The sequence below is a fragment of the Daucus carota genome, chromosome 4 (assembly GCF_001625215.2).
Source record: "Daucus carota subsp. sativus chromosome 4, DH1 v3.0, whole genome shotgun sequence".
NCBI lineage: Eukaryota > Viridiplantae > Streptophyta > Magnoliopsida > Apiales > Apiaceae > Daucus > Daucus carota.
In genome coordinates, this window is record NC_030384.2 from 32,623,169 (window position 1) to 32,640,591 (window position 17,423).

The following is a 17,423-nucleotide window of genomic DNA, read 5'->3' on the forward strand; positions in this document are numbered from 1 at the left end:
TTCCCAAAATTTGTCCATCATTTCAACAAACCATTGTAAACATACAAAAACCAACATCAAATCCAATTTACTCCAACATCAAATCCACAGCTAAACCAACATAATATCCAGAATCGACCAACTACCAGCAAACTAACAGTTTAATAACAAAAAGTCTAGATATATAACCCCATACTATTAGCTAGTCAAAATAACTTCAAAGAACCAAAGTCTAAACAACCATACTATTAGCAAACTAGAAGCTGGTGCCTTTAGTCATTGGTGTGCCATCGTCATTGTCACTGGCCACATGTGCACACAGCTCTGTAACATCAATTGTGAACGGGTTTGCTTCACCAAGTTTCTTAAGGACCGATGCCAAATTTTGTTGCACCTTCCTGTTTACCTGCTCATCTACCTCTTCTTGGATTTTCTTCACTTTTTCCTCGACTTCAGCAGCAAGGCCTTCCTTAATTTTTGTTGTCAATTCTTTGACATATGTATCCGTTGGAGCAGCAGCTGATAGTTTTTGCGGCTTCTTGCATCTCCCTAAGAGCCAAGTCGGGCCATGCTCTTTATCCAAAAGCATTTCATCAGCAGCCTCCCCGGAATTGATTTTTTTGTTAATTTTATCCTACAAAAGTACAATAACATGAACATAAACGAGCAAATGCAAAACAGAGAAAACTGAAAGGGCAAATATTATGTGTAACTGATTAAGTTAAATACTTACAATTTTCTTTTTCATTGTTTTAGTACTGGTCTTGTACTCGCGTCCTGCATCACGAGTCCGAGTTTTCACAAAAACCTCTGCATCACATGGTTCAGACTCATCTGGGGCATTCTTTTTCTACAAAAATAGATTATACGAGACATAAATTATCGAACAAGAAAGCCAGAAATCATTAATTTAAATTAGATGACCATATACCATTTTGTGTCGAAGCTGTGCGATACTTTTAGGACCAAGAGTGTGAGTCTCGGTATATGACTTGCGGCTATTTGAATTTTTCCTGGCTTTATCCTACAAAAAATTAAACGAAAGTTGAGCAACTTATACTATGTTCCCAAGACAATATTTAGTGCCTAAAATCACAAGTATACCTGAATACTTTCATCATTCCAATATTCCAACAGCAATTTGAACCTCTCAAGTGGAATATCATCAGGCCTATTTTGTAGCCTAATTTCATCAGTTTCAAAAGCTGTATAATGCGCTGCCTTAGTTCGACACTTATACCCCCTCCAGGATGCATGAATTGTCTCAATTGCCCAACTTTCCAGTTCATCGGGAATAATATAGCGGGCCTTGCAAATATTAATAAGAATTACTTTATCGAACTACTCATATAATTCACATTCTCTAATTAAATTTATCATCACCTAACATTTCTATAAGCCAATCAAAATGAAAATTAACTAATTGATGTTCCTAATTCATACTGCTTTGAATTATGCATTACTAATAAAAAGAACAAGAAAATATTGATATATTCAACAATAATTACCTTGACATAATTCCACATAGTTTCCTTCAAATTTTTAGGAACTTTGCGCCAAGTTACATAAGTCAGTGGCACACATCGCTTGGCCAGTGTTCCCAAAAAGCTACTCAGCTCAGAGAGTACCTTGTCATTTTCTGTTATGGGTTGGCCCAGCTCATTCATCCCAATCACAATTCTCTGCTCAAAACTTCTTGTATGAACTTTATCCATTCTTGTCTTTCCTCTTGGGCGGTATGGAACTACAACTTCTAATCAAATTTCAGCAGATGTATTATAAGAGTTATCATGTTTAAGTAGAGCTAATAAGAGTTATAAGCTGTTGAAAAAATTCAAAATGGGGATCTTTAATTTTAACTACTCTAAGTTGAATTATAACAGTTATCATGTTTAACTAGAGATATTAAAGAATATTTTAAAAAAAATTCCATAATTTATCATACTGAGATCATGAATAAGCAATGTGTTTCTTGTATCTCCTATCATTCAACAAAGAAATGTACTCAAACTTGAAAAACTTATATCGAGAAATAAAATAAAATAGGAATTGCTTACCTTCTTCATCGCCCTCTTCTATTTCAGGCATAGATTCTTGAACAACCTTTTTACTTGCATCTGCAAGAGCTTTTTTCTTTTCAACTCTTTCTTTTTCGAGCTTTTCTTTTTCTTCTTTTTCCTTTTTAGCTTCCTCTTGTTGGCGTTTCCGGAGAGCCAAAAAAGCAGTCATTGAACCATTTCCATCATCTGCTTGGGGTATCTCAATTAATGGATTTGCAACTGTTGTTGGTTGTACCGAATGATGCGTCGGTTCCTTATCGCTTCCATCCTCAGTTGTCTTGCTTCCAACATTGGCTCGAGAACGTGTTGTTGGTCCACGTCCCATGACAAGCTTTTTTTTACTTTCTTTCTTCTTTCCCTGCAAAATACAGGGGCATATATCCCAAATAATTAATTTATAATTATAATGCTTGAAACCATAAAATTCGACTCTAAAAAATACAGACCTTTGGTGGAGACACTGATCCAGCAGCATCGCTACCATCATCCTGTGCTGGATCATAATCTTCACTCCCATCCCGCGTCTTTTCTTTTTGTTTGTCCTTCGATTCAGCTTTTTTAAGTCCAGCTAATAGCACAGGTAAATTCAGAGCATAATATACTTAATTATGCGGATATACTTAATTAAGAATTGAAACACAAGTTTATAATGGAAACAGTACTTAAACACAAATGTATCACTAGATCAAATTACAAAAGAGGGTGCACCAAGGATTTAAATATTTAGACATCTTAAGATATTAACTTTAAGTTAACAAAACAATTTCATTTAGAATTCTAGACAGCTTCTTTGACTCTATCCGGATCTATGAGAATTTGTTGAGCTGGAACATCTTCCCGACACCAACTGGAATCTATGACCTGATTGTCCACTTCTGGAACAAGGGGAATAGTATGCACCATTGGCTCTTCATTTTCATGACCTTCATTGGCATCATCTTTTTCGATATCACAACAGTCCCTAGGCACTTTTTTGATGACATTATATATCATCTTTTCAGTGGGATCTTCTACGTAGAAAGTCCCAAATCCAGACTCCGTGATTCCGTGAACACAATTTAAGGAATAAAGTCGGATAATAAAACTTAATCTTGAATATTTTTTGGAGCCTGGATATAAGGGTTGCTTTCCCTCTTCAAGATGGGCATAAAATTTTTTAGCATCGACATTTGGTCCATTAGGCTGATGAAACATCTCATCTAGGTTATCTTCGAAATTTAAATTATTCTCTTTATCCCCTAAATCAAGATCCTCGTCGTTAACTGGCTGGAGAGGAATCTGTGCAATTCCCACAATCCATTCAGAGCACAAAGGCGAATGGCCATTGCAGATGAGATGATCGTATATAAGGTCCTGACTATGCCACTTTATGTTTTTACATATTCTACAGGGGCATGTCATTTCATCACCTACGGCTACGTTAGGGAATGCATTCCGAATAAAGGATTTTATTCCTCTGATGTACTCGACACTATACTTTGGAAGGTTTATCCAAGTATTATCCACATCGTCCATGGCTACAATTAAGACAATTCAGTTTATTTATTATTTAGGTCACATAAACAAACGATTTCAATGCCTTTCCTAGACAAGACCATTATTTTACTTTATATATTGAAGATCATATATGGATTATACTTAAAATAAAACATTCAAAACCTATATGTTTATTATGGTAACCTATACAGGGGTTAACATATCTGCCATGTACTACCTCATCCCAGGGGTTAAGATAAACAGAATATACATATATGTCATAATTTATAGTTTCACTTTCAAATATAAGACCAAACACATGCATATTATTAATCATACAAATCATTAACAACAATATTCTTTTAATCAGGTAAGTCATACATAGAAATTTATCGCAATTCCCTTAAGTTATATATAGAGTATACATAGAGTTTATGAGCCAAGATAATATGTTATGGCATCTAACCAACTAGCTCACAATATCTACAATGGAATCTTACATGTATGGCAGCAGAGCACAAAAATATACAAATGTTCAACAGAGAATCAACACCAGCTACTCTTAATTGTCAAATTTTTTAAGTTATAAACAGAGCATACATATAGAAACCACAAAACAGAGTCATAACTGGTCACCAGAACAACCTATTTCAAGCATAAATATTTAATAACAAGTCCTGGACACATACACTTACCACAAAATATAAATCAAATGTTAACTAGTAACAAATATTAACTACAAAATGCAACAAATAACAAATGCCACAAAATGAAAACAACAAAGATTCATAAAATGCAATTCCAAACCCCTAATAAAAACAAAAATCAGATAACTTCCCTAATAAAAACAAATAACAACAAAAACAAACCCAAAAACTCAAAAATGTTGAAGCAGAGAGGGAGATACCTGTAGCAAAATCTTTAAACTGAAACCCTAATTTTAAATCCTTTAAATGAAATCCTTAAAATCAACCGAAGAAGCCCTGAAAATAGAAAATAAAGTTAGATTAACAGCCCCCACTATATACAAATGAAAAAAATTAAATCAAAGCCACCATACCTAATTCCAAATGCAAAGCCTCCGCTGAAAATACCTGAAATCAAAGATAAAGTACGATTAGATGTAGTTTAAAAGAAGAAAGACCTGTAAATGGAAGAAAATAAAGAAATGAAGCCCTGATTTAAAGAGAGAAACCCCTAGTTAGGAGTATCAAAGCATCGAGCCCTCAAACCATGCCCTAACTTGAAATCCAAACCTGAGATGAGAGAGATGTGCTGATGAGAGACCAGAGAGACCAGAGCGACGAGAGAGACACGGTGAAAAGAGAGAGAGGCGACTGTGGGGGTGAAAAGAGAGAGAGAGAGACGAGATGTGGGGGTGAAGAGCGAGAGAGGACTGTGTGGAAAATGAGAGATGACTGAGTGTGAGTGGAAAAGGAAGTGAAAAAATGGGGCGGGGTGTTAGTGAAACAAAGTCCCGCTGCTTGTCTGATTTCACCGGGAACCACGCCCGCTTGTTCAAATAAACATATATACATATATTTAGTTTATATTTTATTTTTTTGTTTACATTTTATTTTACTTTTTAAATAAATAAACATATATTTATTATTTAAAATAAAATCATTCACCTATTAAATTATTTAATATTTTATATAATTTTTTATATTTTTAGTTTATATTATTACATAACTTCTATTTTTATTTTTAATACAAGTAATTACTTTTTTCTTTAATTTTAAGTTAAAATATTATTTTCACATTTTAATAGCTTAAGCTAACATATTTGTCTCCATGTTGCACCCTTAAACACTTTCTAACAAAGGCAACATCCCCTTTTTGGCTAAGCTAACATGAAAAATATTATGTTGCGGAAGGGTGAAAGTAGTGTAGCTAAGGTAACATTTTTTAGCAACATTTACAAAGGTCGCGTTGCGATAGGCCTTTTATGGCGTAGTGGTGTGTCAAAAAAAAATCAATCATCATACCCGATAATAACTGGGATTTTAGTGAGGAAAATTAGGCTGGACTGCGAGCAAGTCCAGAGAAGAACGTAAAAGCAGATGCACAAGTCTTTTATACTCAGTGAAGGTGAAAATTTACGTAACATTCGAACACGAGATCTTGCATTGACCAGGTCAAACGTCATGACCCATACCAGTTTTTGCGTACTTTTCTGTTGAATGATTATAAAATTTAGTAAAGGAAAAATATTGGAGCCGTTTGGATGAGTTTAAAATAAGTGCTTCTTGCTTAAAGTAAGAAAAATGAAGTAGAAATTAGAAATTATTTAAGACTTATAAGTGATTAAAGTGTTTAGGATAAAGTAGAAATCATGAAATAAAAGTTAGGAATCCTAACTTTTTACAAGTGTTTCTCCAGCTTTTTATACAAACAGTATTTTTAATTTGGGGCTTAAAAACTCCACCCAAACATCCACATTATAGATAGCTGGGCACTTTTGAAGAAAAAGTGGGCGTAAAACTGTTATGACGATGTTTGAAGAAAAAATTGTATATATCAGGGAATGATGATACGACACACCTTTTAATGCTTTTCTAAAATATAGTTTTATAAAAAAAAAATTAAGATTCTTTTTCTAAATACAAATTTAATATTTGAATTTAATGTAGAGGTACATCATTTCTCTTCTGTTGGGTCTTTTTGTTGTTGCCAAAACTTGACTTAGGATTAGTAATTAGAATTGTACCAAACAATATAATCGAAAAAGAGGCAGCACAATCAATCCAAACTTCATGATCTGTTAGAGCATCTCCAACGGTACTCCTAAATCATTCTCTAAACAATAATATAAATTGTGGCTCCTAGTAAGTTAATATACCGGAAAACGTGAGAACTCCAATGCTACTCTTTATATTTGGCTCCTTATTCACATTTTATATTTATTTTATATAAATGAGAGGAAAAAGTTAACTAAAAGAGAGAGAAGATTGAAGAGAAAATAATATAATATTGAGTTAGGAGCCACTAGGTGCTCTTTAAAAGAAAGGAGAGAGAGTAGACTCCTAAATTTTTAAGGAGCATCTAGGAGCCCATTGGAGCACTAAATTTTGATTTGCTCCTAAATTTTAGACTTAGGAGCTTGTTTAGAGAGCCACTTGGAGTTGCTCTTAAATCACATAAAAACTGGTTCCTCAAAAAGCTGAAATTTGAAGAAAGTGAAGAGTATATATTCCATCTACATATTCCAGCATCTTTCAAGATGGCATTTATCGAACCATTCGGGGCAATTCTGTCGGCACATTCTGGTATCACAATTTACACATACAAAAGATTGGAATTTTATGTATGTTTATACCATGGGAGTAGAAATTGGTAATCGTTACTAATCAGTTGATCGGTCGATTAAAGATTTATTGAAAATTTATTTTTAATTTTTCAAATAAATTAGAGATTTTTAGTCAAATCAAAATGCAATCAATAAAATACTTTTTGTGAATTATTCAAGAATTTTTTGAACAGTGATTTGTACCTATACATTGTAGTGATGATTTCTGAGGACTATACTGTAGCAAAAAAATGATGGAGGGTTTAAACTTTAAATAGCAAATGCATTCAAACAGACAAATGAATGTCAGTATTTTTAAAGATGGAAAAAAACAAATGGGAAGCCCATTCTATGAAAAGCATTATATTAAGTATTATTGAAGCATTCAAGATTTTTTGAAAAAATCAAAAAAAAAAAAGAGAAAAAACTGACAAATCTTTTAAAATGCTTTTCTACCTTGCTAGCATGTGTGCTTTAAAGAAAGCTCAGCTCTCCATAAGAATCTCCAAGAAATGAAGAGATGGTAGCAATAATGGCCACAAGTGATCTTCCATTGTGCAGTAATGCAGAAGATGAGTACATAGATATGGAAGTAAGCTCTTCTTCCAGCAGTCTGTTGTTTTCATCCCCCCAAGCCAGAGAATTTGAATTTCAAATGTGTGATTCAGTTGGGCTCGAAAAAGAAAGCACCACTTCTCCTGCTGATGAGCTCTTCTACAAAGGCAAGCTCCTTCCTCTGCACCTTCCGCCGCGCTTACAAATGGTCCAGAAGCTCCTCCAGAACTCAGCCACCAAAACTTTTGATCAGGAATGCAACATTGCACTTCCTGCTACTACTAGTAACACCCCATTGGATCAGTCCTGCAACATTTCTCCGACAGAGTCTTGTCGAGTCAGTTGTGAGCTTAATCAGGATGGATTCTTTAATTGGTCTACTGAACTGAGTGGTTTTGTTAGTGGAACTGATCAGCCTAAGAAATCTTGGTCCAGGACTAAGCTGAGGCTCATCAAGCAATCCTCTTTAGGCCAAAAGCTGAGAGCTTCACGCGCGTATTTTAAATCTTTATTCTCTAAATCTGGTTGTTCTAATGAATCCTGTGCCAAACCAGCCTGCAAAGCTGAAGAATCAGGGCACATTGCAAATGGCAACAGAGATTATCTCAGCAGGTACATTAAGGTAGCCAAAAACACCGCGTCAGAGCAAATCGGAAAAGGGATCAAATTTCCAACATTAGCCTTTGTCATGAATAGTATCGACAAGGATGAGTTTGATCAGGATGTCACAAGAACTCACAGAAAATCATTTTCAGGGCCAAACAAGCGCCAGTCCACAATGAAATCCTCATCCTCATCTTCATCAGGTGCCTCATCTTTGTCATCTTCATTTTCATTCAACTCGAATGGGGCGAATGATCCGCAGCCACTTAAGAGGAGCAGCAGTGCCAGTTCAGAGATTGAGGGTTCTATTGAAGCAGCCATAGCACACTGTAAAAAATCTCAGCAACTCTTCACCGCAAGAAACACAGTAAATGAAGCTGATTTTTGCTCATTTTCTGTTTCCAAACTTGCTGCTTAGAGAATCCAATGTTCAAATTTTACCCATTTCCTGCTAAAGTATTATATCTACTGATTTCTTACAATTCCCATGTGATATTCAGGCATTTGATGATAACTATAAATGTGTGCATTTGCTCTGCAGATAAAATTATTACTAGAATATGTTGTTTTTTACTGTGTGACCATGAATATTATTGTTAGATTGTCAGAGCAGATTAAATTATTTTAGGTACACTTTCAGTAAAGAATACTCCTCAGTAGCATGTTATTCCCTGCTTTTTTTCTCACACCCCATCCATAACATAAATCATGTAACTTCTTGATATGAGCGAGATCTATATATATATATATATATATATATATATATATATATAGGGTAACGGTCCACAGCAGCCGGCTGCTGTGGACGCGTTAAACAACACCCAGTTTTTGGGCCGTTGGATTCATATCCAGCGGCCAGGATCATACTACAATTTTAATATGTCCAGCGCTTTTTTAGCGCTGGACGGGGATTCCCATGTCCAGCGCTTCCCCCGTCCAGCGCTAAAAAAGCGCTGGACACATTAAAGTTTTAATAAGATCCTGGCCGCTGGATATGCATCCAACGGCCAGGAAATGGGCTGTTGGTTAACCAGTCCCTGGCAGCCGTATGCCAGGGACCTGGTCCCATATATATATATATATATATATATATATATATATATATATATATATATATATATATATATATATGGTTGTTATATTAATAGAAAAATTTGAATTCATGACATGCAATTCTTTGTAAAACCAAACCAGCCTCGCCTCTATGCGTATATTATAAAATAAATAGTCATGTTTTAATATATGTCATATTATTAAGATTTAATTCCAGTTTGTGTACCTGTAAAAAGATTTTTTTGCAGTTTATTGGCTACCTCAACTGCGTTTTTTTAAAAGGTAGCCAACAAGCTGCAAAAAAATTCTTTTTACAGGTACACAAACTGGAATTAAGTTCATTATTAAATGATCGTTTCTACACTCTCGTGATTAAGGTAGAGGAGGTATGATTATATCATACTCTTTGTCCGTCCAATTATTTTCATTGTTTGATGGAGTACATATTTTAAGCTTTTATAACATATAATTTTATAATTCATTTTCAAAAAATTTTGCTTTTACTAAAAAAATTAAAAATTAAATTTCTATTTATAAAATAAAATAATTTTACAAAATTATATTTTATAAATCTTTTAATACGTGTTAGAAAGAACCCCCAATTCTTACACTACTCAGAACCATATGCTACTCAGGGGACTGAGGGGTAATATTTATCTGTTGTGCACATGACTCACGATGATAGATTTGTTTGAGTTAAGTTTCTAAGGTCATCATGTAAAAACATGAGTCAGCCCCCACTTGTGAATTTCAGTGAAGGTCTTCTAACAGTGAAAAGGGGATCCTATTCTCAGACACGTGGGAGTTGAGATGAGTTCATGGGCTCATAATCACACTAGCTTTATTGGATTTTTCATGATTAATATTTAATGGCAACTTCACAATGTGCAAACCAGCTAACAGCTATAGTTACCACTGGTCATCTTCACCACTGCTTTTCAACAGAAAAGGGAGTCTTTTTAACTGAAAGAAAGATAGAAAATTTATGAAGAAAAAAACTTCCTAGTCTTCTGCACACATCAAGGTTATCTTCACTTTTCATACAGTGTCATCTTCACTTTAGAAGAGCTCTCCAAGAGCCTCTTTATTGGCTCCTAAATATAATATAAAAAATGTGACTCTTAGCAATTTAGGACAAAATTAAGAGCGTGAACTCCAACAATACTCTCTACATCTCTTCTTTATTTCATATTTTATTCATATATTGGGCTCCACTATATTCATATTTTATTCATATATTGGGCTCCACTATAACAAAAGAGATGGAAAGATGGAGGTGAATTGGAGGGAAAGATTTTTTTATTGTGAAAAAATAAGTTAGGAGCAATGTGGTGGCTCTTAACTTTGAGGAGAGAGGAAAGAGAAACAAAAGGCTCTTAGTGATTTAAGAGCCACTTAAGAGTCTTTTGGAGCAACATATTTTCTCTCCCTCCTCAAATCTCAAGTTAAGAGTCTAAATGAAGAGCTTCTTGGAGATGCTCTGAGTACCGTAAAAACAAAGAGCTTTTCCTCACTACTTAGTACTTACCTACCATAGGCACTGCTTGAGGGCTGAGGCCTCCACCTTTTAAAGTCCAGAACTTTTAGTTCATTATTGCCTAAAAGATGGATATATATATATTTAAAATGGAACTTGGTAAATAAATTTTGTTGAATTTGTGGCCATGGAACATAATTGTACAGATCAGGTATCGGAACCAAAAGATTAACCTATCAATTCAGTATTTACATGGATTTATCTGAAATTTTTTCGATAAATCAAATTTCTTTTTGTCAAATCAGAATATAATCAATAAATTTTTTTAAATATTATTAAAAAAATTTAGAACGCATCCATGAAATAGAAGCGGATTACAGAACTTCTAAACCACAAATTTTATTAGGTATTATAGAACTTGATAAACCTAGTGTACAAATTTGACTTTGCAACTTGTGACATGCAATGGACTTTACTACTTTACAAACTTGACTGGCTAATCAGAACAAATTCAACAAAGGGAGATGAGGGGGACTGGAATTTGTTTCCAGTCAAGAGTCAGTAAGAATTAGACTGTAATGGCTAATATTATATTATGAACAGATAAACATAGCAAAAGCACAAACTAGTGAGTCTTACAAGTCAACATCTGGCCTGCTGAGAACTTACAAAAAAACCCTACAACTCGGGTTAGGGATATTACAATTACCTATCTATATACATATGTAATAAGGAGATTTGTAGTTGAAAAACCAGACATGGAGCTAATGCCTGGAGAATAGAAAGTGAACCTGTGGATTGGCACAATCAAATTGCATACAGATTCTTGTACTCATTGTTTTCTGAATCTGATGTTATGTAATGTGAAAATGATCTTGACTTGCTACTCCTTGCAGACCTGCGAACGCTCCTCAAGTTAGAAGCCTCAATTCGGTGCAAAATAACCCAGTAAGACATTGTCCCCAGTGTTGCGGCCATGATCAATGTCCCTACTATTGTTACTCCAAGTGCTAGCAAAAATTCGTGCTCTCCGACGACAATAAAACAAAGTGCAAAAAATGCCACTGAAATAGAAACGCAAGCCAACCACATGAGCTTGTTAATAATTGCCATCATTTGCTTCTTCCCCTTCTTTTCGACAACTACGATCGAAGTTTGAACCACCACAACAGCCAATGATATAAAGAGTGCAAGAGAGTCGGATATAAGGAAGATTGTGAACTGGGGCTTCGAGGCAATATGTGCTTCTCCTAGGGAAACTACAGAGTTTGCATCTTTAGGGTTATCTACATATTGACCAGGGACAGTGAAAATAGCAGCAAATGCAACAGTGGCAATCAGAACAGCAACAACTGTAGTCGAGGTGATTGCGTTGTTGAGCCCTTCCAAATGCATCTTGTTGATCTGCTTGCCTATTCCTTTCATCTGTTTTCTTGTTTGGCGTGTGTGCTCGATCTGATGGTGAACCTCGTGTTTGATATCGCTTACTGTTTGTTTTAATTCCTTGGCAGCATTTGTTGGTGGTGGTAGTTTCATATTTTTTGCACTCTGAACCCCATGCTCTTCTAGGATACTTGCAATCTCTGAACGACCAGTTTTTTCAGCAGTGTCGAGAGCAGTTTCTCCAGATTTGTTTATTGCTTTTTTGTCCAGAATTTCTTTGTGGCTTAGCAGAGCAAGTATGATCTGCATAGCAAAAACTGTGTTGATCATTTTTTTTAATAAAGAACACAAGATTTATATAAACATCTTCACTTTTAAGCAAATGAATATGCTAAAGGTGATTACTTGCAACTGAGACAAGTCAAATAGAAATGCCTCCTTCACAGAATTATAGAGATCATAACAAATGCAAATGCAAATACTTATATGCATAAATGTATCAAGTGAAATGGTTAATTTAAAGAAATATGATAGAAAGGATGAAGTTACAACAATTTTAAACTCTTTCCCTAAATTTCAGGAATTCTTGAAGTCCTAAATTGAACTGAAAACAATACTGATTTAATTTAAACTAGCACCAGATTGTAATTATAACAGCTTATGACGGATTTTCTAAAATAAAGGAATAAGGAATTAATCATATAAGCTCTCCGTGATCTATGAGTCACACAAGAGCTTGTTGATAAATGATAACTTATGGACTTAATAATCTACAATCACATTGATAGCCATATTCGACAAGTTGAATATTAAGTCTGTTTACCTTTGTGCGACCTTTGCGGGTTGCTATATGAAGTGCAGTATTTCCCTTGCCATCAAGCATATTAATTAGATCAGGTTTTGAAGATATAAGCTCATCAACCACCTCCACACTCTGTCCTTTAACAGCCATATGAAGAGCTGTTTGGCCTTTCTTGTCAGTCATCATAGCAATCTCAGTTTCTTTACTCAAGAGGACTTTTACCACCTCTAAGTGCTCATTTCTTGCTGCAGAATGCAAGGCTGTTTTCTTGTTACTTTTTCCTATGGTGACCAGGTTGCCATTTTTCTCCATAAGAAACTTTACGACTTCAGTATGACCTTGTGACGAGGCACTATGCAACGCTGTGGTGTTGGATTGATCAAAAGTCAATGAAAGTTCCGGAAGAGCATCCATCAGAATCTTCACCACCTCTACAAGTAAAAATAAAAAAGAGTTGCCCATCTGAATTCAGAAAAACTTGTAGCCTTAACAAACTCGTATATAAATGCTCTAAAGCTTAGAAGATCGATTACTTAAATAGAAATGTTAAAAAATCAATATATCTAAGCATCGAAACTTTTTGTTTGGAAACAAGCTTCCATTTGATTGAAACTGATTATGATTGACATCAATTATCTACCATTTCTGATGTTCTGGACGATTTTTAAACAGGGTCTATATAACCAATAACATGTGTCAAATACCGAAAGAAGAATCAGATTACGCAGAAATACCTAAATTTCCTTGCTTGGCAGCTATGTGGAAAGCATCAGAGCCATTCCTAGCTTTAATACCGGCATCCCCAATATCATAATACTTGATCATCTCCTTCACAAAGTCAACATATCCCAACTTAGCAGCAACATAAAGGGCAGTTTCACCGGATTGATTCTGCTTGGACAACAACTCTTTCAGTTCTTTATCTTCATTCGTAGCAAGTATCTCCACAACCAATCCCAAATTCTCCGCGCTAACAGCAGAATGCAACAGCATATCGTCTCGTTTCTCTGCAGATTGCTTCATACCCTTATTGATAACTCAAACAGCTTAGCTGCCTCTAGGGAGCTCCCATCAAACTAAACCACAGCACAATAAAGATTCAAACTTTATTTCTTGCTAAATCTAAAGATCAAAACTTTATAAACCAAGATCAAAAACCAGATCAAAAATCATCATAACACAACAGACAAAATCATAATATAGAGCAATATAATGAAATTTGGATAACCAACATGAGAAACATGAGGTGAGTAGTTTCTTGTAGTCAATGATAACTCATATATACATGCACTCGAGATTTGCATATTCTTTTCACATCAACACGCTTAGAAACCATAAAAAAAATAAAATTTGGGGATTTTAAACAGTATCCACTCATTTATTAGTATCTAATTATCTATCCACAATTTCATGTATGTCACTGACTTCTAGAAATATCAAATGGAACACTACAACAAAACAAAGTCAACATTTGTTAAAAAGATGGTACTAACATTCAACAGAAAAACAAAATGGGCACATAGTAATATTTTCTTACTCATTCTTTTTACCTTGGATTTCAAAAACAGGGTCTGCTTCTCAATCTTCACTTAAAGAACAGAGTAAAGAACAAGGTGAAAATATATTTAGCTCTGCACCTGTTTTTATTATTAAAAAAAAAAATTAAAAAAAAGAGGAGTGAATGAAACTGGGGAGAGAGCAAAAGCCAAAAGGGAAAGGATTGTAAGCTAAGTTTCAGTTTGGCAAGGGGCTGTGATATATACTTACATACATCTTGGCTTTGTATATATACATGGGCTAAAGTAAAGAAATTTTGTTAATGTTGGTTGGAAAAATATTCTGAAATATAGAGCAGTTTTGGACGTGTGTTATCGTTAATAGTGATTGCACATGCGGGACATATATGATCAAACAAAATTATTCTCGTCAAGTTGAATTTGTTTGTACAAATTATCATTCATCTATTTTTATATTTGCATCATATTTGGTATGTAGCTAAGCAGGAAACAGAGAAGATTAAACTATGAATAAATCTTTTATAAGTTATTCGGTTTTATCCATGTATATTCTGATTAAATTATTAAATTTTGAATCTTTTGATCAAATGTTTAGTGCATGTGCATGTTCATGTTTATAGATTTTTTATTCGAATTTTTACTTCTGATAATATATGCGTAGATATAAGATAAAGTTTAGACCTTTTTGTTTAAAGGTGTTTGACATTATTTGTAACACCTTTATTTTTATCTTTTATTTATAAAATATCATGTAAGTATTTAAATAAATTATTTACTCAATTCATTTGACTATTATTTTCAATTATTAATAAATAATAATATAAAAGTATTCAAACAAATCACCAATATCAATATACTTATATAAAAAAGGAGAAGCGAGGGGCGTGTATGTGGCGTCTCTCATATCATATCGTTCTGTTCTAGTTTCTAATTTTCTGGAATTTTTGGATGAAAAATATCAAAAATTAAAACTACCGTTTTTAGTTTTGGCTATATTAGAAGCAAGTTTCAGAATCTGATTTTGTTTCATATTATTTATGGAATATAGTAGCTTGAAAATTTTAATCTGATTTTGTCTCAGATTATTTAATTATGGGAAAGATTAGCACACAAGTCTCTTTGCACCTATAAATACGCGTATAGATTGTAGGGTTTTGGATCATTAAAACACAACCTCCTCTCTCTCGATACCAGAACCCTACCTATCTCTGGTGATAGTTGTGGCGCCTCTCGTATCATTCTGATCTATTTTTCTAATTTTTTGGAATTTTTGGATGAAAAATATCAAAAATTAGTACTTTTTTTAGTTTTGGGTATATTAGAAGCAAGTTTCAGAATCTGATTTTATTTCAGATTATTTATGAAATATAGTAGCTTGAAAATTTTAACCTGATTTTGTTTCAGATTATTTTATTATGGGAAATAGTAGCACACAAGTCTCTCTGCACCTATAAATACCCATATAGATGGTAGGGTTTTGGATCATTAAAACACAATCTCCTCTGTCTCAATACCATAACCCTACCTCTATCTAGTGATAGTTGTCTTACTCGATTTCTAACTCGGTGGTGCCGTTCTTCTGCGATGATAAGTGAAGGCTGTTTATACAGTATTAAAAAAATAAAAGTTGTTGCAAGCAAAAGTAGTTATAGAGGGGGTCGACAAATCCAAACACGTTAAAAAGAAAAAGTAAATAGTATTGACATGATATTTATGGACAATATCAATAAATTAACTATTAGTGATGTATGTTTGTTGGTTATTTTTTTTATAATATTTGTTTTGTTCATCGAACATGTTTTTTGTTGTTAATCTTTATATGATTTACTCTGTATATAAGGAAAAAATTATTCATGCATTATCTGTTTGCTCCGTTCAACCAACTTTTAAGTGAAGGATATTTATACAGTATTAAAAAATAAAGGTTGTTACAAGCAAGCGTAGTTATAGACCACTATCTCACGGATTTAAGTTAGATGTTTTTGTGCGCAATCAATCCAGAAAAATTGGAGGAAAGTGATAATGTAAGAACATGATTACTTTTTAAAAAAAACACAAATAAAATTAAGATTCGTCGTACTTTAAATTGTTAATTACGTGTATAAATTTATTTTCATTTTTTCACCGTGAATTATAGTCCAATTTTGCAATTTTATATATATTATTATTGGTATTACATCAAAATTATTATAATATAAAATTTATTTTATCCTACAAATATTAATTTTGAATCATTAATATACTTTTTATAAACAGTCACAAAATTGTGTTATTCAACAAATATTAATACTAAATCATTAGTATAATATTTATAGGCAGCCGCAACGCGCGGCTTCTCAGCTAGTATTAATCTAACATCTCTGCTTTCTAACTTCATTACGCCATTTTTAAGTTTATTCGGACTGCTATTGGTCTATTGGATGCTCGTCAATATAAGCAGAATATATGAAAGAGTCGTGTCATTATTGGATTATCGGTCACAGCCCAGTGACTATTAGTAGGGGAGAGCATGGGCCGGTTCGGCTCGGTTTCGGGATAAAACCGGAACCGCAACCATATATCTTCGGTTTTTAAAATCGAAAACCGGAACCGCCGGTTCGGGTTCGGTTTCGGTTTCGGTTTAAAAACCTCGGTTCGGTTACAATCGGTTCGGTTTCGGTTATAAAACCGACAAATATAAAAAAATAATAATACATGAACGAGACAAATTGATGCGCTTAATCTAGACATAATAATTAATATGGAGTTCAACAAAAATAACATTATTTCATTCAAGCATAATACCATATATTATAAAGATTAGAATACCATGTCTAGCTACGTAGTTGGTCTGGCATATTATTAGGCGTCCAAGTGGGTCTGTTGTTAGCAGTGTTATGTTTGGGCAAGCAGTTGTTTTATTGTAATCTCTAGTCTTTGCAGGGTTCTGTGATCTTTTGTTACTTTTCATGTGGTTAATGAAATTGCTTCTACTGATTAAAAAGAAGAAGAACTCCATTGCCTAGACATCTCCATGTTGAGGTGGTTTTTTGGCAGAAAGTTTAGGAAGATTGAGAAAATGTGGTACTAGCAGAAAACAGAAAATACAGAATGGAAGTGGCACACTAGCAGTGAGCATCAAATATTCACTGAGCATGAAATATTAACACAGACTGTTTCCTTTAAATATTATAATAAATTCATTGATTTTAAACATGATATAGATTATATATTTATTATATATTACATA

At 33.8% G+C, this 17,423-nt stretch overlaps 3 protein-coding genes across 7 annotated transcripts; 1 reads left to right on the forward strand and 2 right to left on the reverse strand.

Annotated features, from left to right (window-relative positions):
- Positions 1-5,450, reverse strand: LOC108216732 (uncharacterized). Of its 4 annotated transcripts, none has more exons than XM_064091001.1 (10): positions 4,772-5,448; positions 4,576-4,609; positions 4,423-4,498; positions 2,486-2,607; positions 2,037-2,397; positions 1,488-1,732; positions 1,084-1,287; positions 911-1,003; positions 713-829; positions 1-613 (listed from the first exon to the last, which is right to left on the reverse strand). In XM_064091001.1, exons 5-10 carry the CDS (start codon positions 2,362-2,364, stop codon positions 236-238), a joined length of 1,365 nt encoding a protein of 454 aa, XP_063947071.1. In that variant the 5' UTR covers positions 2,365-2,397; positions 2,486-2,607; positions 4,423-4,498; positions 4,576-4,609; positions 4,772-5,448; the 3' UTR covers positions 1-235. The 4 variants fall into 4 exon arrangements, with proteins under 4 accessions (XP_063947071.1, XP_063947072.1, XP_063947074.1 ...); XM_064091002.1 differs by having other exon boundaries at positions 4,711-5,448; XM_064091004.1 differs by having other exon boundaries at positions 1,488-1,723; positions 4,576-5,450.
- Positions 5,451-7,200: 1,750 nt separating this feature from the next.
- On the forward strand, positions 7,201-8,583 carry LOC108218001 (probable membrane-associated kinase regulator 4). The gene has a single exon (XM_017390923.2). It carries the CDS (start codon positions 7,325-7,327, stop codon positions 8,378-8,380), a length of 1,056 nt encoding a protein of 351 aa, XP_017246412.1. The 5' UTR covers positions 7,201-7,324; the 3' UTR covers positions 8,381-8,583.
- A 2,477-nt stretch (positions 8,584-11,060) lies between these two features.
- LOC108219425 (ankyrin repeat-containing protein At5g02620) lies at positions 11,061-14,553 on the reverse strand. Of its 2 annotated transcripts, none has more exons than XM_017392877.2 (4): positions 14,228-14,553; positions 13,412-13,753; positions 12,699-13,108; positions 11,061-12,178 (listed from the first exon to the last, which is right to left on the reverse strand). In XM_017392877.2, the coding sequence occupies exons 2-4, from the start codon at positions 13,698-13,700 to the stop codon at positions 11,300-11,302; spliced, it is 1,578 nt and encodes a 525-aa protein (XP_017248366.2). In that variant the 5' UTR covers positions 13,701-13,753; positions 14,228-14,553; the 3' UTR covers positions 11,061-11,299. The 2 variants fall into 2 exon arrangements, with proteins under 2 accessions (XP_017248366.2, XP_017248367.2); XM_017392878.2 differs by lacking the exon at positions 14,228-14,553 and adding an exon at positions 13,910-14,086.
- Between the last annotated feature and the right edge of the window lie 2,870 nt (positions 14,554-17,423).